At 45.5% G+C, this 25115-nt stretch overlaps 1 protein-coding gene across 6 annotated transcripts in view; it reads left to right on the top strand.

Annotated features, from left to right (window-relative positions):
* KIF16B (kinesin family member 16B) overlaps positions 1-25115 on the top strand; it is a 218987-nt gene that overhangs the window by 30707 nt on the left and 163165 nt on the right. For all 6 annotated transcript variants that reach the window (XM_050952005.1, XM_050952007.1, XM_050952006.1 and 3 more), the window contains exons 6-11: positions 671-780; positions 1403-1545; positions 3630-3798; positions 3966-4097; positions 21944-22119; positions 24793-24858. In XM_050952005.1, the coding sequence (XP_050807962.1) occupies positions 671-780; positions 1403-1545; positions 3630-3798; positions 3966-4097; positions 21944-22119; positions 24793-24858 (796 nt within the window). The remainder of the gene's footprint in view (positions 1-670; positions 781-1402; positions 1546-3629; positions 3799-3965; positions 4098-21943; positions 22120-24792; positions 24859-25115) is intronic.

Raw genomic sequence — 25115 nt, 5'->3', positions numbered from 1 at the left:
AAATTGCTCTTGAGAATGGAAACACTTAAACAACCTTAACTTCAGCTGTTGCTACATGTGCCATTTGTAATAATTTAAAAATACTTTAATTCTGTATTTTTTTGGCTTTTTGTAGGTAGCAAGAGTAATAATTATGAAAAATATTAGATTTTTCTACATTCTGTTATCACTTGATCGTGATGAAAACAAGTTTTTAACCTTTTTTACTAGACCATTTTCTAATGTCCAAAGTGTATAAAGGAAAGAAGTTTAACGGCTTACTTTATTTTCTGTTGCTACAACTATCGGTAATAATAGGATTTGCATCAAGATATACTAATTCTCATTGGTATTGGGTTAGGAAGCATAGTACAGTAAACAAAACACCAGGAAATGCAGGGAGATGTTTACATCATAATGTGATCTTTAGCAATTTTGTTACCATAGAGCTTATATTGTGAATGGTATCATAACTTGGTGAAAAAGTTACGAACTAGGATCTGTCCTGCAGAATGCCTACATGCAGGAGTGACTGAATAGTCAATTGGACTCGTGGGTGAAGTCACTCCTATGTAAACTTGCAGGATTGAGGCTCAATTCTACCATCCGAATGAGCTCTTTCCAGTAATGTTTGCTTTTTAAAATATTGTATCATTCAATATTTTTCTAAATTCAAATACTTTTGTTTCAGTTATCTGGAAATATATAATGAACGTGTGAGAGATCTGCTTAGGCGAAAATCATCAAAAACTTATAATTTAAGAATACGAGAGCATCCGAAAGAAGGGCCTTACGTTGAGGGTAAAATCACTTCATTGCTTTCTGCTTAATGAATATTTTCAGGTTTATGTTTAAGTGTATATCCCTGTTTTTTGTTTTTAAATTGTAAATGCAAATGAAGGTGAAAGACAATATGTTTCATTATCAATGTAAAAGCATTATTGGGAACAGTCTTTTTTATTTTGTACAGTTCTCATTTCCAAACTCTTCTAAAGTACACCACTTTTTTACTGAAGTGAAGCTCTGCTAATTGATTTCAAATCAGCGTTGGGGGCTAACTTATCAATCATGGATGTTTGAACTGGAAAGGATTTGTTAGACTCTAACTATCTTAGTCTACCACTCCGCCAATGCAGGTTCTTTTCCCTGAAAGGTTAGACATATACTATATGCTTCAAAGAGAAGTATGCAATTTTTTGAACTATTCTACTGTAAATTTTATAATAATAGTCTGAAGACGTATTCTTCACACAATGTCTCATTTACACTATTTAAAAGAAATAAAGGAAATCTGACTATAAACGCTTTCTGTGTTACTTGAGCACTGCTGCATTGTACTGAGGTGAACCTGAATCTCAATCAGTTCACAGTAGCTTCATAAGTATACTTGTTTTAATTTATAATCATTTTTGCTTCTGTTCAGATTTGTCCAAACATTTAGTACAAAATTACAGCGATGTAGAGGAACTTATGGAAGCAGGAAACATAAATCGAACTACTGCTGCAACTGGAATGAATGACGTTAGCAGCAGGTCTCATGCCATTTTCACGATCAACTTCACTCAGGTAAAAAAAATCGCATTGTCTTTAAATATTTGCATGTAATAACTTTTATTTGCTAACTGAAACATGTAACTCTTAAATCAGCAACGTGGGAGACCCAGTTACTTCTATTGATGCAAATACAGTGACGAAACAAGGACAGACACTTGGATGGAGTTTAAGTGGCAGGCTGCAACTTTTATTAAGCTTAAACACAAGGGAAGGATGTTATCCGCCTTTCACCCTTACTTGCCTATACCAGGCATTTAAGTGGGAAGGGTACAAGGGCTCTTACCATGTAACCCTTTCCCTAGACTATCCTCTAGCACTCAGCTCGGTCTGAGGCCTGCTACCACCGCTCACTACGAAGGGGACAAAAGGTGCAGAAAGATGGGGACTTCAGCCTTACCCTGTCCCATGAACCCAAGGCCCATCAGCAAAATCCCATGTCTTTTACCTCTGGGAAACTTTCATTTTATCCTTTCAACTGCACTGAAAACCCAAACTGATATGAATTAACAGCTCAACCAGGTACCTCAGTTAGGTACTAAGTGTATTCCTACTGTCACTTGTGGTTTGAAGGAGTTGTGAGGAAAGTGAAAAAACTCCCCAGGCTTCTGCCAGTTGGCTCTCTGGGAGAGAAATTCCTTCCTGATCCCCAAGGCAATTGACTAGAACTGCAGCATCTGGCAGACTGAATTCCTATTCTTAGTTCAGGGTGGATATGGGGTGGAGCTGCTTGAATGAAGCTGAAGGAGGCTCCAGATGGCGCGGGCTCCACGTTAAATCCCCAGAGCTGGGGCTGTGACACAATCGGCACCTCTCCCCTATAGCTGGCCAGTGGGTGTTAGAGACTCCAAGGTGAGGAGAAGCTACTTGGTGTCCTTCAGTGAGTGTCTCCCTCCCTCAATGCTAGGTCTGACCCTCTTTACCACCAGCCCCATCAATTTCCTTCACCTGTTGAGACAGGTGGGTGGTATTTGTCTTCTGCAGCAGAGAAAGGGAAGGGTATGTTTTTTTGTTAGAGTTAAGTGTGGTATGATGAACTTCTCAGTGACTGTATTAAGACATTGTACATTACAGTGCCTAGTAATTCTTAAAACAACTTTTCTCAGATGCACCATTCTCGATGATAATTGACTGAAACTCAAGCTAGCTAAAACTCAGTGAATAAGTAAAGCATAGACCCTTCTGTTGCCATAGAATCCCAACAACACTGGGGAAAAATATTGAAAATTATGTGTGATTTGCATAAAAGTAGTGACTGCCTTTTATGCTTTAACGTTGGCCAGACACTCCTGAAATACAGTCCCATGGCCCAGACTGGTCTCCCATTAACTGTTCCTCTTCTGGCTACTAGAGTCCTAACTTTGAATGCATATTCATTTCATTCATCTCTGGACTAATGGGGTGACCAAATATATTCTTCTAGGTATTTGTTTTCCACTCCAATTCCCAGTAGCAGTCAACCTTAGAAAAGGTAGTTTACTTTTTTTTGTAATTTTGTGGGGATAGTAGGCCTATGGAGAGTTTTATGGAGGGAGGATGGAAGGAAGGTAGAATTTGTCATCGTTGCACAGTTTCATTTTTTCCATAGCATGTTGCAAAAAGTTGTGTATTTTGGGAACAGTGAATTACTCAGCTTACAATTTTTAGAGACGGGTGGGAGGCAAGCCAACAAATGGTATCAATGTATTGTTCAAAGACACTGTAAAAGTACGATGGGGAAATCTGAGTGAAAAGGTTGTATGTGTATGTAAAAAGTGCAGCACTGATTGTTAGCCAAAAATTTAATACAGATTTAACAGGTGAGTTTATTGTACTTCTTTAAAATATCAATACATTTTAAGATGTTTGTGGTTGGTTTATATATGTAAATAGCTTGGAATATTACTTATGAAAATCAGTTAAATGGGTATTATGCAGCTGCTTGTGCACGGAACTCCTTTGGTACCTCTTGTACATCTGACTTCTAAAGCTCTACTACTGCAAACAAATTAATGTAATCTTAAAACATGACATGGAAGATAGAAACTGAATTCAATTAGATTCCAGAACTTTGTAGCTTAACCCATTATTTTCTATTTTCTTTTTATATTTTTCTTTAGGCTAAATTTGATGCTGAAATGCCTTGTGAGACTGTTAGCAAGATCCATTTGGTAGATCTTGCTGGAAGTGAGAGAGCAGATGCCACTGGTGCTACAGGGGTTAGATTAAAGGAAGGAGGGAATATTAACAAATCTCTAGTTACTCTGGGAAATGTCATTTCTGCCTTAGGTACGTCTCTATTTTCTTTCATGCTCAGTCCTCTTTCTGCATTAGTATTATATATCTGTTTTTGCAGTTGGTTTGTGTTGAATCCACTGGAGTGGTAATAGCTCCATGGTTTTAATTTCTTTTAAAAAGTAATCAATATACAGAATTGCTTTTTTCCCCTCTCACAGCTGATTTATCTCAGGATGCAACCAATCCTCTTGCAAAGAAGAAGCAAGTATTTGTGCCTTACAGGGACTCTGTGTTGACTTGGCTTTTGAAAGATAGCCTAGGAGGAAACTCTAAAACGATAATGATTGCCAGTAAGTATTTTAAATTACTTTTCTTCATTCTCAACACTTTATACAAATTAGCTGTAAATAATTTGATTCCAAATGCCTCATTAAGAAATGGTGTTATTTACACCTTGTTAAATTAATGATTACTTTTCAGAGCAAAGCTTTCTAATACAGTCCATACCCTTTTGTTATCTGTTCTCTTCTTCATAAAGTATGATATAAACACTGTTGTCCTTTTTTAGAAAATAATTGTAGCATGGGTACCTAGCAGTGGAATGAGGACATAAATATTTGTATGCTTAAAATGAAAAAAAAAGGCAAAAGCTATTTTATTACTAAATACACTTCTACCCCAATATAACACTGTCCTCGGGAGCCAAAAAATCTTACCACATTATAGGTGAAACTGGATTATATTGAACTTGCTTTGATCCACCGGAGTGCGCAGCATGTCCTCCCCGACCCCCCCCGGGCACTGCTTTACCACGTTATATTTGAATTCATGTTATATCGGGTTAGGGTAGAGGTATATATGCAATCACATTTTCAGGTAGACATGAACAATTGCAGATATTTGTGTGTGCAAATCAGATGTTGCATGTGCATATCACTAGCTGTGTCTAACTGATCCGGTATGCCAAATACCTAGTTTATGTGCATTCACTGGGCACTTTATGCATAAATAGGGTATGCACAAATGTATGTGGATAATTACGACCACCACTTTGAAAATCTGTACCAGGACTTTTTGTTCCTTCTTGAGAAATTTTATTTTCTAAATCTGTACTGTTTAGCTAATCTGATCAATTAAGCCTGGAATCAAACATCCCTATTATGTTGTGATTCATTTGCCTCCGAGACAGCTCAGTTTACTTGTGTGTGTTCTAACTTCTCTCATACCGAGCACCCTCAATCTGTGATCTAAAAGTCAAGGCTTTTCCCCCTCCTTCTGGCTTGTGTATCATCACCCGTAATAAAGATCCAACAATGTGAATATACCCAATAATTTTGTTGATGTGAGAGCTAGCTTACTTTACTGTAACTATTATAGGAGAAAATAGTAATAAAGACTAATATGGTCACATTTGACTCCGAATACACACAGGAGGCAGATCTGTTAAGTAAGAATGTGCCATTTCTACATAGTTACTCTTCTTAATTAACAGCACTTTAATTTCTTGTGTTAAGTTTCATTATTTATAAGCTGCTCTTCTGAGAACTTTTTTACAGTTGAAACAAAAAGTTCAATAATGGCTCTTTGCACTCAACAAATATTTATCTCTACATCACATGGCAGATGTGCCAAGGTCTCGCTTATTCCACAGTTCACCAGCCCATTGAAATGTCAGGTATGTTTCCAAACAAGATTTTAAAGAAATAAAACCACAGTGAGATTGGGCTGTGTATGTTGTTTGTTTTTGTGTAGCAGAACTGAAGCGTGAAGGACTATGAAAAATTACTTTAATTGGGGTTCTCACTTGTCCTTTGCTTATGTAAGTGTACTGTAACTCATTGGGTTCTTCTGGTGCTAGAGGAAGCATCTGAAAGGTTACAGATAAAGTTGTGGTTCTTCAGTGAGAACTACCTAGTGGACTGACACTCCCAGGATAAGTGCTCCTAATGCATGATCTTGAAATCTTTTAGAAATCTCTGCCAATCCCTCCCCATGTGCTGTCTTTTAGGAGTATAAACAGAAGCTGTGGCCTCCAGCTTTATTTAGTCATTTCTGAATGCCAAAGTAAGTCTGCTTGTTTCTTCCTTTGAGTATTTTTAGCTGTTTGAGGTTGTTTTTTTTGTTGTGTTTTTGGTTTTTTTAAATTATCTAATTAATCAGGTTTTTCTTTTGTTTAAAAACAAGTTTTCGGAGTCCATGCCATTATGGGCATCATCCGGGACACTGCGCTCTTTGGGCTGCTTCCCCTTCTCTGAATGTCATTCCTGCTAGGCTAACTTTTTCCCCCTCTCCCTTGTAGTTCATCTCTCTCTCTCTCTCTCTCTCTCTCTCTCTCTCTCTCTCTCCCCCCCCTTTGCGCCCCCTCTTCCCCAGTGTCTGACCTACAACATGGTGGAAGCAGTTGAGAGCCCAGTGCTTGTAATGTGATGTCTGTTTCTTACAGACACCAAACTTAGGTGTCAGTAAGTTTTTCACAGCCCAAATGTGTTTAGTCTGCCTCTTCTTTAACCAAACTTGCAGAGATCAGGAAGGCCACCTCATACTACAGATGGGAGAGGTTTTTTTAGGTCCAGTTGACTGAGCCTGGTACCAGATATCTGGCTTTTGTGAATCATACATGTTAAAAGTACTTAACACTTAATGGAGTAAAGAATCCTGTGGCACCTTGTAGACTAACAGACGTTCTTCTTCGAGTGATTGCTCACATCCATTCCAGTTAGGTGTGCGCGCCGCGCGTGCACGTTCGTCGGAAACTTTTTACCCTAGCAACTCCAGTGGGCCGGCAGGTCGCCCCCTGGAGTGGCGCCGCCATGGCGCTCAATATATATCCCTGCCGGCCCACCCGCTCCTCAGTTCCTTCTTACCGCCTTGTCGGTCGTTGGAACTGTGGAGCGCGGCATAGCTGTCCTCCACGTCCCTAGCTCTCCTTGTTATCTCTCGTTATCTCTCGTTATTGTTATAGATAGTAGTAATTAAGTGTAAATAGGTTGTAAATAGTTGTTCGCCGGGGGCTTTAGCCCTTCCCGGCACCCGGCACCGGGCTCATGCCTGGTTCGCCGGGCTTCAAGCAGTGTGCGGCCTGCAAGAAGCCTATGCCTACCAGCGACTCCCACGACGTGTGCCTGAAGTGCCTGGGGGAATCGCACAGATCGGACAAGTGCCGCATCTGCAAGGCTTTTAAGCCAAGGACAAAAAAGGAGAGGGATCAAAGACTCCGGACTCTCCTTATGGAGGCGGCACTTGACCCGGCGGCTTCGCAGGCCGTGATCTCGGCGCCGGCACCGGATCGCACCGGCACCGAAAAGACTCCCCGGCACCGACCTTCTCCGGCACCGGGGGCAGAACCAAGACCGTCGAAGTCTGCTACTCCGGCCAGGCAGACCCGACTGGAGCGCCCGTGACATAACCTTAGTCCCAGATTTGGACCTTAGCGTCCAAGATATGGGGGTTAGCATGAAAACCTCCAAGCTTAGTTACCAGCTTGGACCTGGTACTTGCTGCCACCACCCAAAAAATTAGAGTGTTTTGGGGCACTCTGGTCCCTCTGAAAAACCTTCCCTGGGGACCCCAAGACCCAAATCCCTTGAGTCTCACAACAAAGGGAAATAATCCTTTTTCCCTTCCCCCCTCCAGGTGCTCCTGGAGAGATACACAGACACAAGCTCTGTGAATCCAAACAGAGTGAATCTCCCTCTCTGTTCCCAATCCTGGAAACAAAAAGTACTTCCTCTTCACCCAGAGGGAATGCAAAATCAGGCTAGCCACTTCAACACACACAGATCTCCCCTGATTTCTTCCTCCCACCAATTCCCTGGTGAGTACAGACTCAATTTCCCTGAAGTAAAGAAAAACTCCAACAGGTCTTAAAAGAAAGCTTTATATAAAAAGAAAGAAAAATAAGTACAAATGTTCTCTCTGTATTAAGATGATACAACACAGGGTCAATTGCTTAAAAGAATATTGAATAAACAGCCTTATTCCAAAAGAATACAAATCAAAGCACTCCAGCACTTATATTCATGCAAATACCAAAGAAAAGAAACCATATAACTTACTATCTGATCTCTTTGTCCTTACACTTGGAAACAGAAGACTAGAAAAAAGAAACTACTTCTCCAAAGCTCAGAGAAAGCAGGCAGCCAGAAAACAAAGACAAAGACACTCAATTCCCTCCACCCAAAGTTGAAAAAATCCGGTTTCCTGATTGGTCCTCTGGTCAGGTGCTTCAGGTGAAAGAGACATTAACCCTTAGCTATCTGTTTATGACACGCCCCCCAAATTGCAGACAGTGGGGAAGCTCACTGGCGGCGATTTCCTTCTAGAACTTGAAAATAAACAGATTAATACAACACATACACCTTTACATATACTCCTAAGTATATAACTAACAGACTTCTACATTTTAAGAACACTTTTTAACTACTGAATTCTGGGAAACTCTCACGGGAGAGTGCATCAGCAACTTTATTAGAAGCTCCTGTGATGTGTTGAATTTCAAAATCAAAATCTTGGAGAGCTAAACTCCAACGAAGAAGTTTCTTGTTGTTCCCCTTGGCAGTATGAAGCCACTTTAGTGCAGCATGGTCAGTTTGTAGTTGGAACCGCCGTCCCCAAACATATGGGCGTAGCTTTTCCAGGGCGTACACAATGGCATAGCATTCCTTTTCACTGACTGACCAGTGACTTTCCCTCTCAGACAGTTTCTTGCTGAGAAACACGACAGGATGGAAGTTGTGATCTGTTGCTTCCTGCATGAGCACCGCTCCTATACCACGCTCAGATGCATCTGTGGTTACTAGGAATGGCTTGTCAAAGTCCGGGGCCCTGAGCACAGGGTCAGACATGAGCGTTGCCTTAAGTTGGGTAAAGGCCTTTTGACACTCATCAGTCCACTTAACTGCATTTGGCTGGGTCTTTTTGGTCAGGTCGGTCAGTGGGGCAGCGATTTGGCTGTAGTGTGGTACAAATCGCCTGTAGTATCCGGCCAAGCCTAAGAAGGATTGGACCTGCTTCTTTGACTTTGGGACAGGCCACTTTTGGATAGCATCCACCTTGGCCTGTAGGGGGTTTATGGTTCCTCGACCCACCTGGTGCCCCAGGTAAGTCACTCTGTTTTGGCCTATTTGACACTTTTTGGCCTTAACAGTTAGTCCTGCCTGCCTGATGCGCTCAAAGACCTTTTCCAGGTGTAGTAGGTGTTCGGGCCAGGAGTCTGAAAAAATGGCCACATCATCGAGGTAGGCAACTGCAAATTCTCCCAGTCCAGCTAGTAGACCATCTACCAGCCTCTGGAAGGTGGCGGGTGCATTTCGAAGGCCGAAAGGAAGGACATTGAATTCATACACCCCCGCATGGGTGACGAATGCTGACCTCTCCTTGGCAGGTTCATCTAGCGGTACTTGCCAGTACCCCTTGGTTAAGTCTATTGTAGAGATGAACTGGGCCCGTCCCAACTTCTCCAATAGCTCATCGGTGCGTGGCATTGGATAGTTGTCCCGGACGAGTTACCGCATTTAGCTTACGGTAGTCCACGCAAAAGCGTATTTCCCCATCTGGTTTGGGTACCAGAACCACTGGAGATGCCCATGCACTGGTAGATGAGCGGATTATACCCATCTGTAGCATGTTCTGGATCTCCCGTTCTATAGCAGCTTGGGCATGAGGAGACACCCGGTAGGGTGGGGTTCTGATTGGGTGAGCATTACCTGTATCAATGGAGTGGTATGCCCGTTCAGTCCGTCCTGGGGTGGCTGAGAACAATGGGGCGAAGCTAGTGCACAGCTCCTTGATTTGTTGCCGCTGCAGACGTTCCAGGGTGGTTGAGAGGTTCACCTCTTCCACGCCACCGTCTTTTTTTCCCGTCGTAGTAGACACCGTCAGGCCACTCAGCATCATCTCCCTGGACTGTAAACTGACAAACCTGTAAGTCTCTGGAATAGAAAGGCTTGAGAGAATTAACATGGTACACTTTAGGCTTTAGTGAGGAATTGGGAAATGCTATGAGGTAGTTTACAGCTCCCAGGCGCTCTTGGACCGTGAATGGCCCTTCCCATGATGCTTCCATCTTATGGGCCTGTTGCGCCTTCAAGACCATAACCTGGTCTCCTACCTTGAAGGAACGTTCTCTGGCATGTCTGTCATACCAGGCCTTTTGCTCTTCTTGAGCATCCTTTAGGTTCTCTCTAGCAAGGGCTAAAGAGTGTCGGAGGGTGCTTTGTAGGTTGCTTACAAAGTCCAGAATGTTAGTTCCTGGAGAAGGCGTAAACCCCTCCCATTGCTGCTTCACCAACTGTAATGGCCCCTTAACCTCGTGACCATACACAAGTTCAAATGGTGAAAACCCTAAACTGGGATGTGGTACAGCCCTGTAGGCAAACAGCAACTGCTGCAACACTAGGTCCCAATTATTGGAGAATTCGTTGATGAATTTTCGTATCATGGCCCCCAAAGTTCCATTGAACCTTTCCACCAGGCCATTGGTTTGATGGTGGTATGGGGTGGCAACCAAGTGATTCACCCCATGAGTTTCCCACAGTTTTTCCATGGTCCCTGCCAGGAAATTAGACCCTGAATCTGTAAGGATGTCGCAGGGCCAACCTACCCTGGCAAAGATGTCTGTTAGGGCCAGGCACACAGTGTTAGCCCTGGTGTTGCCTAGAGCGACTGCTTCTGGCCATCGGGTAGCAAAGTCCACTAAAGTCAGTACGTACTGCTTTCCTCTGGGCGTCTTTTTTGGGAAAGGGCCCAGAATATCCACAGCTACTCGCTGAAATGGGACCTCAATTATGGGGAGTGGCTGGAGAGGGGCCTTGACCTGGTCTTGAGGCTTTCCCACTCTTTGGCATACCTCACAAGACCGGACATACTTGGCAACGTCCTTGCCCATCCCCTCCCAGTGGAAGGACTTCCCCAACCGGTCCTTGGTTCTGTTCACCCCAGCATGGCCACTGGGATGATCATGGGCTAAGCTTAAGAGCTTCCCCCGGTACTTAGTTGGAACCACCAACTGTTTTTTGCGGCTGCCATTCTTCCCGGTGTCCACCAGAAAGAATTTCCTTGTATAAAAGTCCTTGGTCTATAACAAACCGGGATCGATTAGAAGAGCTGAGAGGCGGTGGGGTGCTCCGTGCCGCCGCCCAAGCTTTCTGAAGGCTGTCATCCGCTTCCTGCTCAGTCTGGAACTGTTCCCTTGAGGCTGGGGTCACCAGTTCTTCCTCAGACTGTGGACTTGGGCTTGGTCCCTCTGGAAGCGATGTAGGTGATGGGGTTGTTTCCGTTGCTGGTGAACCGCTCTCCGCTGGTGCACCTGAGGGTATTTCAGGCTCTGGCCGAGCCTTTTGGGTATGGCTGTCTGTGGCTTCTGCCAGTTTTGGCTCGCTGGCGCCCTCTGGCGTTGAGTTTGAAGATGTAGTTGCACTTGTTGGTGCTGGTTGCTGTTCCAGTTCCGGGCCTGGGACTGGAGATGCTGTGGCTGTTTCAGTGGTAGGCATGGAATCCGGGTCCACTACCTCTGTCTGGGTCTCTGGTAACACAGACGGGGCCTCTGTGGACGGCTCAGGAACAGGAATGGGTCTGGAAGCTTGCCTGGTTTGGCTACGTGTAACCATTCCCACTCTCTTGGCCCGCCTCACCTGGTTGGCCAAGTCTTCCCCCAGTAGCATGGGGATAGGATAATTGTCATAGACTGCAAAAGTCCACATTCCTGACCAGCCTTTGTACTGGACAGGCAGTTGAGCTGTAGGCAAGTCTACAGCTTGTGACATGAAGGGGTAAATTGTAACTTTGGCCTTTGGGTTGATGAATTTGGGGTCAACGAAGGATTGGTGGATAGCTGACACTTGTGCCCCCGTGTCTCTCCACGCAGTAACCTTCTTTCCGCCCACTCTCAAATTTTCCCTTCGCTCCAAGGGTATTTGAGAGGCATCCGGGCCTGGGGATCTTTGGTTTGATGGTGGTGTAATGAATTGCACTCGCATGGTGTTCTTGGGACAGTTGGCCTTGATATGTCCCAGTTCATTACACTTAAAGCATCTTCCATCTGATGGGTCACTGGGCCGAGGTGAGTTACTGGAGACTGGTGAGGTTGAAGGGTAGGGTATCTGTGGCTTTACTTGGGTGGTATGTGGGGTCTTTGGCTGTCCTCGGTTGTAGGGTTTATGGTCTGTGTGCCCCCTGGGGTAATCGTTCCCCTTGACAGTAGCTTTCTTGCTTTCTGCCAGTTCCATCCATTTGGCTCCAATCTCCCCCGCCTCAGCGATATTCTTGGGGTTTCCATCTTGTATGTACCGTGTGATGTCTTCAGGAACACCATCCAAGAACTGCTCCATTTGTATGAGGAGGTTCAGTTCTTCCAAGGTTTGAATGTTGTTTCCTGTTATCCAGGCCTCATAGTTTTTTGCAATGTAGTAGGCGTGTTTGGGAAATGACACCTCTGGTTTCCACTTTTGGGTTCTGAAGCGCCGACGGGCATGATCTGGGGTTATCCCCATCCTGTATCTGGCCTTGGTTAGAAAAAGTTTATAGTCATTCATTTGGTGCTTAGGCATTTCAGCTGCCACCTCTGCTAAAGGTCCACTGAGCTGTGACCTCAATTCTACCATGTACTGGTCTTCGGGAATGCTGTACCCAAGACAGGCTCTTTCAAAATTTTCCAAGAAGGCCTCGGTGTCATCACCTGCCTTGTAGGTGGGAAATTTCCTGTGCTGTGGAGCAATATTTGGCGCCGGGTTTTTAGGGTTGGCTGGCACAGGCATCCCAGCTTTTGCCAACTCCAGTTCATGTTTTCTCTGTTTTTCCTTCTCTTCATTCTCTTTTTGTTGTTTTTCCATTTCTTTTTGTTGTTTTTCCATTTCTCGGCGGTGGGCCAACTCTTCTTCTGCTTGTTTCCTTCGGTAGGCCACCTCTTCTTCTTCTAGTTTTCTTTTGTGTGCTGCCTCTTGGGCTGCCTGTTCTCTTTGGAAGGCTGCCAGTTTCATGCTTTCTTCCTTTTCTTTCATCTCCATCTGTCGCCTGTGTTCAGCTTCTTTGATTTGTTCTTCGGCGTCAATTTTTGCCTTAGAAGTCATGGTTCCTGTTTTCTTGTGTTGGGGTGCCCTCCTGTGTTTATCTTCTGAACTGCAGGTTCTCTGTTGCCTCCTGAAGTCTGCCTAGCAACAGTGCTTTTTTCCCTTTCTCTCTCTAGCTAATGTTCAATGAAGGGAAACCAGAAAAACCACTTTATTTGCATGCCTATAAGTGCTGGTACTTGCCTCCTAATGGGAGGGCTATTGCATGACAAAAGACCCTTAACATGCAAGCCACAAACTGCGAGAGAGAGCAGAAAAAAAAAATTCTCTCTGGTTCCCTTTTAAAACCAACTGCTTCTCTCTCTGCTAAAAAGCCCTTAGCAGAGAAAAGAAAAATATAATATTCCTACTGGCTTCCGGATTCTGTCTATATCATCCCACCGCTGCCACCATGACATAACCTTAGTCCCAGATTTGGACCTTAGCGTCCAAGATATGGGGGTTAGCATGAAAACCTCCAAGCTTAGTTACCAGCTTGGACCTGGTACTTGCTGCCACCACCCAAAAAATTAGAGTGTTTTGGGGCACTCTGGTCCCCCTGAAAAACCTTCCCTGGGGACCCCAAGACCCAAATCCCTTGAGTCTCACAACAAAGGGAAATAATCCTTTTTCCCTTCCCCCCTCCAGGTGCTCCTGGAGAGATACACAGACACAAGCTCTGTGAATCCAAACAGAGTGAATCTCCCTCTCTGTTCCCAATCCTGGAAACAAAAAGTACTTTCCTCTTCACCCAGAGGGAATGCAAAATCAGGCTAGCCACTTCAACACACACAGATCTCCCCTGATTTCTTCCTCCCACCAATTCCCTGGTGAGTACAGACTCAATTTCCCTGAAGTAAAGAAAAACTCCAACAGGTCTTAAAAGAAAGCTTTATATAAAAAGAAAGAAAAATAAGTACAAATGTTCTCTCTGTATTAAGATGATACAACACAGGGTCAATTGCTTAAAAGAATATTGAATAAACAGCCTTATTCCAAAAGAATACAAATCAAAGCACTCCAGCACTTATATTCATGCAAATACCAAAGAAAAGAAACCATATAACTTACTATCTGATCTCTTTGTCCTTACACTTGGAAACAGAAGACTAGAAAAAAGAAACTACTTCTCCAAAGCTCAGAGAAAGCAGGCAGCCAGAAAACAAAGACAAAGACACTCAATTCCCTCCACCCAAAGTTGAAAAAATCCGGTTTCCTGATTGGTCCTCTGGTCAGGTGCTTCAGGTGAAAGAGACATTAACCCTTAGCTATCTGTTTATGACAGCCCGGCCTCAACATCGGCCGCGGCGCCGCCGGCACCGTCGACTCCGGGCCCGGCGGGTCCGTCGAGTCCGGTGCCGCCAAGCTCCCCCATGAGATCTGGGGTTGAGATATTTGTCCCATCCACGCCGGAGACCTTCGCCTCGGCACAGGACCTCATTGCCTTGACTGAGCCTACTCAGCTGCCACCCCCGGTACCTCCGGTGCGGGTCGCATCTAGAGGCAAGCCCATGATGTCGGCACCGTCTCGGGACTCGCGCTCGCGGTCCAGGTCCCGACGTCACGGCAGGTCGAGATCTCATCGCCGCTCGCAGTCCCGGCACCGCTTTCCTCGGCGGTACCGGTCGCACTCGCGGCACCGGTCGACCTCAAGGCGGTCGCGGTCGGACTCCAGCCGCCGATACCGGCACCGTGACTCCAGGAGCCAGTCCCGCCGTCACTCGCCGCACCGGTCGACCTCCCGGCACCGAGCTGGTGGCAGGTCCTGGTTCCGGTCGACCTCCCGGCACCGAGCTGGTGGCAGGTCCCGGTCCCGGTCGACCTCCCGGCACCGAGCTGGTGGCAGGTCCCGGTCCCGATCCCGGCACCGAAGCGGCGGCCGGTACCGGTCCAGATCCCGGCACCGAGACAGAACCCGGTCCCGGACCCGATCCCGGCACCGATATGACTCCCGGTACCGATCCCCGGCACCGAGAAGATCGTCCCTGCCGACCCGCGCAGACCCTTACCAGCCAGGGTCGGCCCCGCCGTGGCCTTCTAGACAGCCGTCGGTCTCCTCCCAAACGGACAGCGGGTATGCGCTGGGCACCGACCGGCAGGCGGCGCTCTTTCACGACCCGCCACAACACGACCAAGGCCCACAGCAGTGGGGGTTTTGGACACCCTGGGCATACCATCAAGCCCAGGGGCCCCAACAGCTTCCTGCTAGGCCTGCGACGGTGGAACACAGGGTGCCGGAAGCCTCGTTGTCTCGCCCCCCTCCCTCCCCGGATGGGGAGGAAGGGTCCAAGCAGCAAGACTCCGCTCTGGCTCCGGAGACAGAGGCGAGGGCCGAGGGAGACCCCCCATTAGACACTCTCTTGCCGGGGGTCTCCTCATCCTCCTCCCCTGATGAAGCGGTGACTGGTACCTCCTCCAGTAGCCCCCCCCCCGCTGGATCTCAGGGCGCACCAAGACCTCCTCAGGCGAGTAGCTCAGAATCTGAGCCTACAAGCCGAGGAGGTCTCGGAAATAGAGGATCCGATTGTTACCATCCTCTCATCGGACGCTCCCACCAGGGTCGCCCTACCCTTCATAAGGACCATCCAGGCCAACGCCAATACCATCTGGCAGTCACCGGCCTCCATCCCCCCTACGGCGAGGGGCGTCGAGAGGAAGTATATGGCCCCCTCTAAAGGCTCTGAGTACCTCCATATACACCCGACACCGTGTTCCCTGGTGGTACAATCGGTAAATGACAGAGAGCGTCATGGGCAGGAAGCTCCAGCCCCCAAATCCAGGGAGGCCAGGCTAATGGACCTCCTCGGACGTAAAGTATACTCGGCTGGGGCGCTGCAGCTCAGGGTTTCGAACCAGCAAGCCCTGCTCAGCAGGTACGCTTTCAACTCCTGGGTGGCAGCAGACAAATTTAAAGAGCTGCTGCCGCAAGACGCCCGCCAGGAATTTGCAGCCATCTTAGATGAGGGCAAGAAGGTTGCACGTACATCTTTGCAAGCTTCTTTGGACGCTGCAGACTCGGCTGCCCGCACCCTCGCGTCGGGGGTAACGATGCGCCGCATCTCCTGGCTGCAGGTCTCTGGCCTTCCTCCGGAGCTCCAACATACCATCCAGGACCTCTCATTCGAAGGCCAGGGCCTGTTTTCCGAAAAGACAGACCCCAGACTTAAGAGTCTGAAGGACAATCGGGTCATTATGCGCTCCCTCGGGATGCACACACCGGGAACGCAACGCAGACCCTTCCGGTCACAGCAACAACAGCAGCGCAGGCCATATTCCCAGTTCCGCCAACGGCAGGACCTTAATAGGCGCCGTGGCAGGAATGGAAGGCGCAGGCATTCGGGGAACCAAGGGGGGCAGAACCAAGGCTCCTCTAAGCCCCCGCCTGGACCCAAGCCTTCATTTTGAAGGTGCGCCCGAGGGCGCAGTAACAGTTTCCCCCACGGATCCTTCCCCCCCGTTTTCCAACCGCCTTTCGTTTTTCCTCCCGGCGTGGACCCAAATAACATCGGACCGCTGGGTCTTACGCACGGTGCAGACGGGATACCGCCTGCAGTTTGTATCATTTCCTCCTTCCCGCCCCCCTTCCTCGTCCCTCTTCAGGGACCCCTCTCACGAGCAATTCCTTCGGCAGGAGGTACAGACGCTCCTCAGCAAAGGAGCTATAGAGGCGGTTCCGGAAAACGAGAAAGGCAAGGGGTTTTATTCCCGTTACTTTCTGATCCCCAAGGCCAAGGGAGGCCTCAGGTCTATCCTCGACTTGCGAGAGCTCAACAAGTACCTGGTGAAGTTGAAGTTCCGCATGGTATCCCTGGGGACCATTATCCCATCCCTGGATCCGGGAGACTGGTACGCCGCCCTCGACATGCAGGACGCGTATTTTCACATTGCCATTTGGCCACACCACAGACGTTTCCTTCGTTTCGTGGTGGGCCCCCTTCATTACCAGTTTGCAGTCCTCCCATTTGGCCTTTCTACGGCCCCGAGGGTATTTACAAAATGCATGGCAGTTGTTGTGGCACATCTTCGACGCAGTCGTATCCACGTGTTCCCTTACCTAGACGATTGGTTAATTCGGGGCACGTCGGAACGGCAAGTTTGCAGCCATGTCCGCGTGATCACCGGCCTGTTTGCTACTTTGGGCCTCTTGATAAACATGGACAAGTCCACCCTGATCCCCACGCAGAGGGTGGAGTTCATCGGGGCTGTCCTGGACGCCACTGTGGCCAGGGCTCTGCTGCCGTTGCAGAGGTTCCAGGCATTGTCGGCGATCGTTCAACGACTGCGGGCAGCCCCCTTGACATCAGTGCGGACATGTCTAGCCCTGTTAGGCCACATGGCGGCTTGCACCTTTGTGACCGGTTACGCTCGGCTCCGCATGAGGCCCCTCCAGTTGTGGCTCATCGATCATTACCGGCCGACAAGACAGCCGCTAGACATGCTGGTCACGATCCCCCAAGGGGTGTTAGATTCTCTCGACTGGTGGCTAGACCAGTCCGTGCTATGTGTGGGGCTCCCTTTCCACCCACCTCAGCCCTCGGTGTCCCTGACAACGGATGCCTCAGATTTAGGCTGGGGGGCCCACCTGGGAACCCTGAGAACGCAGGGCCTGTGGTCCCCGCAGGAGGTGGGGTTGCACATCAACATGCGGGAGTTGAGAGCGGTCCGCCTTGCTTGTCAAACGTTCTGCCATCAGCTTCAAGGTCGTTGTGTCGCGGTGTTTACCGACAACACGACGACCATGTACTATATCAACAAGCAAGGCGGCACCAGATCCTCTCCCCTGTGTCACGAGGCGATGCGACTCTGGGACTTTTGTGTAGCCCACTCCATTCACCTCACGGCTTCCTTCCTCCCCGGAGTACGGAACACGCTGGCGGATCGCTTGAGCAGATCCTTCCTGTCGCACGAGTGGTCCCTTCGCCCGGACGTCGCCCTCTCCATCTTCCAGAGGTGGGGTTATCCCCGTGTGGACCTCTTCGCGTCCGGGGGGAACAAGAAGTGCCAGGCGTTCTGCTCCTTTCAGGGCAGGGAGCCCGGGTCGATAGCGGATGCCTTCCTTATTCCGTGGTCGACCCACTTGTACTACGCGTTTCCTCCGTTCCCACTGGTCCACAGGGTCCTTCTGAAGGTGCGCAGGGACAGGGCTCGCGTGATCATGGTAGCCCCGGCGTGGCCCAGGCAGCATTGGTACCCCATGCTGCTGGACCTGGCCATAGCCGACCCAGTTCCCCTGCCCCTTCACCCGGACCTGATTACCCAGGAGCACGGGACCCTCTGTCACCCGGACCTGCAGTCGCTGCACCTAGCGGCGTGGTTCCTGCGTGGCTGACCGGCTCTAAGCTGCGCTGCTCCACACCGGTGAGGGAGGTGCTTTTGGGCAGCAGGAAGCCTTCCACGAGAGCGACATATTCGGCCAAGTGGAAGCGTTTCTCCTGTTGGTGCGTGGAGAGAAATCTCCGCCCTATGGAAGTTTCGGTGGCCAATATCTTAGACTACGTTTGGTCCCTCAAACAGCAGGGTCTGGCGATATCGTCGTTGCGAGTCCACTTGGCAGCTATCTCCACCTTTCACCCGGGTGCGGATGGTCGCTCTGTTTTTTCTCACCCGACGGTGTCTAGATTCCTTAAGGGACTGGAACGTTTATACCCTAACGTCCGACTCCCTGCTCCAACCTGGGATCTTAACTTGGTGTTGTCTCGGCTCATGGGACCCCCCTTTGAGCCGTTAGCTACTTGCTCCCTGCTTTACCTCTCTTGGAAGACTGCCTTTTTAGTAGCTATCACCTCAGCTAGGCGGGTGTCGGAACTCCGGGCTCTTGTGGTAGACCCCCCGTATACAGTCTTCCACAAAGATAAGGTGCAGCTGAGGCCACACCCTGCCTTTCTCCCCAAGGTAGTCTCGTCCTTCCACATCAGCCAAGAGATATTCCTTCCGGTTTTTTTCCCGAAACCTCACTCCTCAGGCAGGGAGCAGCAGCTCCACTCGCTTGATGTCCGTAGGGCTCTCGCGTTCTACGTGGAGAGGACCAAGCCCTTCCGCAAATCCCCCCAGCTTTTCGTGGCGGTAGCGGACCGCATGAAGGGGCTTCCTATCTCCTCCCAGAGGTTATCCTCATGGGTAACGTCCTGTATCAGGACCTGCTATGACTTGGCCCACGTCCCTACGGGCCGTGTGACTGTGCATTCTACCAGGGCGCAGGCGTCGTCGCTGGCTTTCCTCGCCCGTGTGCCCATCCAGGAAATCTGTCGGGCAGCGACCTGGTCATCGGTCCACACCTTTGCTTCCCACTACGCCCTGGTCCAGCAGTCAAGAGAGGACGCGGCCTTCGGATCTGCAGTGCTCCATGCCGCGACTTCTCACTCCGACCCCACCGCCTAGGTATGGCTTGGGATTCACCTAACTGGAATGGATGTGAGCAATCACTCGAAGAAGAAAAGACGGTTACTCACCTTTGTAACTGTTGTTCTTCGAGATGTGTTGCTCACATCCATTCCACACCCGCCCTCCTTCCCCACTGTCGGAGTAGCCGGCAAGAAGGAACTGAGGAGCGGGTGGGCCGGCAGGGATATATATTGAGCGCCATGGCGGCGCCACTCCAGGGGGCGACCTGCCGGCCCACTGGAGTTGCTAGGGTAAAAAGTTTCCGACGAACGTGCACGCGCGGCGCGCACACCTAACTGGAATGGATGTGAGCAACACATCTCGAAGAACAACAGTTACAAAGGTGAGTAACCGTCTTTTTTGGAGCATGAGCTTTCGTGGGTGAATACCCACTTCGTCGGATGCATGTAGTCTGTAAGGTGCCACAGGATCCTTTGCTGCTTTTACAGATCCAGACTAACATGGCTACCCCTCTGATACTTAACACTTAATGGGCAGCACTAGAAACAAATACAAAATATTTGCAATCCTCTTTCCCTATTAAATACTATAAAGGATTTTTCCATAAGGGAACTGTGACATTTCCCAGAGTACAATCTGGATGGTTGAACAGCTGAGTCCTCCAATTGGGGTGCCTTTTACACTGCTTTGCTGTGAGAATAACCATTCATCTGAGGAAGTGGGTATTCACCCACGAAAGCTCATGCTCCAAAACGTCTGTTAGTCTATAAGGTGCCACAGGATTCTTTGCTGCTTTTACATTCCTGGTCTGTTTACACACAGCCTCTAGCATGCAAAATCACTCCCAGCTCAATTATATAAGTGCTTCCAGCCAGTCACTCCTGAATTATATTACAGGGTGACACCAGGAAATTCTCAGCTCTAGACTTGTCCCCAGAAACGTGCGTCTTGTATTGCCCGGCACCCTCCTGCACAATACAGGCTCATAGAAAGTCTTTCATTTCATAACTAAAAAATAATTTGCACAAACCCTGTTATATCAAATGGAGGTTTCCAAACATGTCAGTTAAAACACACACTGGTTTAGATAAAATAAAACAAGATAGAATTTAAGTGGTTAGCAGTAATGAGGCATAAAAGTCAAATTTGGTTACAAAGAAATAAAAGGTAAAACCTGAATTAATACCTAACCTAACAAGCTAAGTGAATTTAAAGCAAAAGTTTTCTCTCACCATATGCTCACAGCAGTCTGACTGGATTCCTTCAGCCAGGACCAGTCCCTCAGTTCAGTGATGCTCCTTTTTGTCTTTCAAATGTTGATGCTGTGAGTAGAGATGATTTGGGGCCTCTGTTTCTTGTTTTTATATCCTTCCCTCCTTTTCAAGAATCATCTCCAGCTGGGGGGCAGGCGACAGCAAGTCTGTTGCCACAATGTAAATGTCTCACTCACACTCTTCTGTCAAAGAATAACCACTTAACCAGGTGATAGTCCATTTGAAGTTGCTGACATCTGACTGAGCCATCAGTTTGCCTTTCTGTCTCTGAGGAACTGGTCTGGGCTGCTTTTTCACATTTGGAATATGCCTTAGTAACATCATACAATAGAATGTTATAATTTTACATATAATGTAGCCACGTATTTTACCAGGACAATACTGATCAGCAAATTATGAGTTTTCAGTTTGTATTCTGCACAACATTTATCATAATTTTGTAAACGTGGTGAACATAAGGGTACAATCTATCACAGGAATGAGTATAATAAAGGAGTAATGATAGCAGCTATGGTAGTGTGTAGCATAAAGGGACAGGGCAAGAGTTGAGGGAAATGCATTCGATCCCCCATCATCCCCAAATTTGTGAACCACTGACAAGGGAAAAACCCATAAACACAGAATGAGGGAAAGAGAAAATACCACATTCTTCTACTAATGATTGTTTAGTTACCTTCTCAGAGCCCACGTGGTCTCATTCTGCTATTTTCCTGTTCAGCCTTATAAAGGTGTTAAACATCTTGTTAGTAAAAGTCAGTATCCTATCTCTTCTCTGAGTAGCGTCGTCTTCTCCTGTGCTATGACGTTAGATATCACTATAGAATATCTGTCCCATACCTTGCTACTCTACTTGTATTTGAGGATTCACTTTTTAAAAATCTTGGGAATATCTTGTCCATTTGCTTTTAAAAGCAGTAATGAATGGCTGCCATATTGGAAAAATATGTGAAGAAAAGAATATTTATTGACACATTCAGTTCTTTCTCATTAAATTGCCTCCATAGAAAAGCACCACTGGAGTCCTTTTGTGCATCACATAAGCCTTGGAAGCAGTTAGTTCAAGCATAGGACTGTGTGCTGCCGTACACCCACAGCTTAGCCCAAAGACCTAGTTTATAAGTGGGTGCTGTGGCTTCTTCTTTGTTCTTTTTTATGTCTAGTTTCTGTCAAGGTATATCTTATAATTTCCTTTAAAAATGGACAATTAGTGTTGTAGTTTGCTTGAATCAACTTCCTCATTTTGAAGATGTTATTGAGACTTAGAAAAAAATGTACTACTTTATCCTATTCTTGCGTTTGAACTCTGTTATATAGGGTATACATTCAAGGAACATGGTATGCTCACTATTGAGTTGATGAACCTCCGAGTTCTATAAAAATCAGCTAGGTTGATGGCAAGATTTTTTACAAATCTCTCAATAATTGACCTTGTTTTCTCTCCATCTGCAAGATGTTTATCTGACATTTAAATTACAAACCAACTTTATTAAATGAAACATCTGGTGCTGGCTAAACTATTTCTGAATTAATTCTCAGCTATTTCACCTGCTGATGTCAATTATGGAGAAACCTTAAGTACGCTTCGCTATGCAAATAGAGCCAAAAACATCATCAACAAGCCTACTGTTAATGAGGATCCTAACGTCAAACTAATTCGTGAGCTGAGAGCTGAAATAGCTCGATTAAAAACCTTGCTTGCTCAAGGGAATCAGGTTAGTTTTAGATTTATGTATAGTTTTCTTTGAGTAATAGGATCTAATTCTAGATCCTAATGAGATCATTATCTTTTTTCATTATATTGATCTGAAAAAACAAGCAATGTGACGTCGCGAATGAATGTAATTTTCTTCTTTGAATTGGCTTCCAATTGGCCAGTGTGATACCTGCTTTTGTGTGAAATTTTTAACCTCACCTTGATATGATTAAACATAATTATATGTTGTGGGTAAGTATTCACTGCAGCATATGGGCATTTAGGTGCACCACCTCATTAACAGTAAAGAAATAGCTGTGCCTAGCTGGATGGGTTGAAAAGATATCCTTATACATTTTTTTCCAGCACAAGAATATTCAAAATACCTAAAATATCTGAACACATACTTTGTAAATAAGATTAAATTCACGTTGAGACTTTGTAAATATTATACTGTGGAGAAAGATAAGGTCGTTGAAAAGCTTGTAACCACACTATCTTTGACTATGTAGTACTCCAGAGAGCAAACAGTGTGCTTAGAAACATCTAAAAACATTGTTGATCCCTCCATATAGTACAAAGTGAAAACTACGAATAAAATAAACCGATTAGTCAATAAAGATAAAATGACACAGTCAGTCCATTTTGCTCAGTCTTCCAATCAGAAAGTTCAGAACCTAAGATATTTAAAATTTATTTGAAAAATAGTTGTTTAATTAGCCTTGCTATTAGTCTGTTGCTTCTTATGTTTTAGGGGAGTGATACTTTTGGACACTAAAAGTATGGGAGTCTAATTAAAGATGGTAGGTGTTACAGCTCTGTCCACATAATAGTCACTCTAAATAACAGCAATAATTTAATGTATATTTTTCCTAATGATTTGGTGTTTGATTCCCTCAAAGACACCTGCTGCTAAGTCTAAGTTTAATAATGCTGTAAATATAGATGGATATTATAGATGTAAATATGGATTGATGACACCATAGGTAAGGTTTACAGGAGTGTTCATTCCAGGACCCCTATTCAGATGAGGAGTACTTGTCTTCTTCAATGCAAAGTTTTGAGTGTAAAATATGCATATTAAGAGACTATATATAAAGAAGCACAGCTTCTTTTGAATTGTGCTTCATTCCATATGGAATGATTGTGTAGAATGCTGGTTGGCATCAAGAGAGTTCTCTATCCAATACTAAGCAGTATAGTCCCTCTATTTTTTGTTTCTATTTATCGTTATTCTGTTTAGTTTTTTATCTCTCTTGGGCGCTGTAAAATGCGATTAACTTGTATGTCTGTCTCTGGATGACAAAAACAAGCTAATGTTAGGATGGTGATTCTTGAAATTAAGGAATATGGTTTAAAGGTCTATAGTAGAACCTGGCTAATTGAAACTTCCAAACAATGTGTGGTTTACCAGATTTTGTAATTGAACAAACGTAATTGGAGGGCGTGAATAAACTATATTAAAAATTGTAGTTATAAAAATAAATTTAAAAAGTAAAAATAATTTAGTTTAATTATGGTATGAGATATCAAAGCTAGTCAGTGTAGTATGGGACTTGTTGTAAAATAAAACAAAATGAAAACTTAATTGTCCACAGCATCCTGCTTAAATATTGGCTGAGAAATGGGATGAGGTCCCCCTGCATATTTTGTGAAAAATATCAGGTTTGCAGATTATTAAAGAAAGTATTAGTATGATTCTGCTGTATTGTAAATAGTAAAACCGAAAACCCTCCAGGAGGGTGAAATTACTCTGTTGTACTCTGTGCTTTGTCCTGTGCTTGTCTGGGGGAAAAGTTGAGTGATTTTGCTGGCAAGCTGACAATTTTTATTTCTGAAATACAGCTTGAGTTTACAAACTCTGCTTTGAAGATCTAATATTGTGACATTTTTTCAAGGTGTAAAAGAGTAGATATCACAAAATAAACATGGCTATGCTACGAAGAATTCCAGAGAATTTCAATTCTTATGTTATAAATATCTGTGAGGGATACAATGCCGAGGAAGACTGAATTAATTGAATTTGTGCTGCTTGGTAAAAACAGCAGGTGGTGGTAAATGTGTACAACAGAATATAAATCCCTGTATAATTTCTTCTATAGACAGTCTTTATATTCCCAGAATATTGTATTGCAAATGCCACCATGGCTCATTGACAATTATTTACCCCAAATCCAACAGTAGTCAATGTTATATAACAAAGAAAACTGCTTACATTTTTGTAAGTATTAGTAATTTTCATGTTCCACAGTCAGATTAACAAGATATGTTTTTTACAATACAAATGTCATACACAGAGAAATGTTTATAGCAGAATAGTTAAATAGACACTCATGCATAGTAAATTGTCATTTACTGCATTTTTTAAAAATTGATGTTTGTAGAGCCAATTTGTCAAAATATTGTGTGTCTTCAGCAGAATATGAATGTAGATAAATCAGTAAAAGTGTGTGTGTAAAATTATAAATTACTGATTTGTACTTCAAATTTATACTTCGACAAGATTGCCACTAATGTGAATATCTTATATAGATAAAGATGAAATGTCATCCATTGCAGATAAAGGCTAGAACATGACTTACTATACAAATTTATTGAAATACCTGCACAATAATATTTCATACCTTCTAATCCACCATCCATTGTACTGTTTATTTTACTATATACTAATGAGAGTTGTTTTACAATTTAGATTGCACTCTTGGACTCTCCAACGGCTTTAAGTATGGAGGAGAAGCTTCAGCAGAATGAAGCAAGGGTAAGTTAGAATTCAATATTTATTTTAGAGATAAATGTGATCTGGATGCTGGAGCAGTAACAGCTCATTTTCAGGAACTTTTTGGTATGCACACTTATCAACAGCGACTTTAATGTTGTGGTTTGTTTGTCCATTTGTTTATTTTACAAAGCAGCATTTTCTTGAATTCAACTAGATGTAAAAACCTGAGATTTTTTTCGAACTTTTTATAAAAAATGAGAATTTGTAATTTTATTACTTGTTGCACTGTTTATGTG

Source organism: Gopherus flavomarginatus, chromosome 4 (genome assembly GCF_025201925.1).
Source record: "Gopherus flavomarginatus isolate rGopFla2 chromosome 4, rGopFla2.mat.asm, whole genome shotgun sequence".
Lineage (NCBI taxonomy): Eukaryota > Metazoa > Chordata > Testudines > Testudinidae > Gopherus > Gopherus flavomarginatus.
The sequence above is the reverse complement of the archived record's forward strand: the minus strand, read 5'-3'. Positions and strand labels throughout refer to the sequence as shown.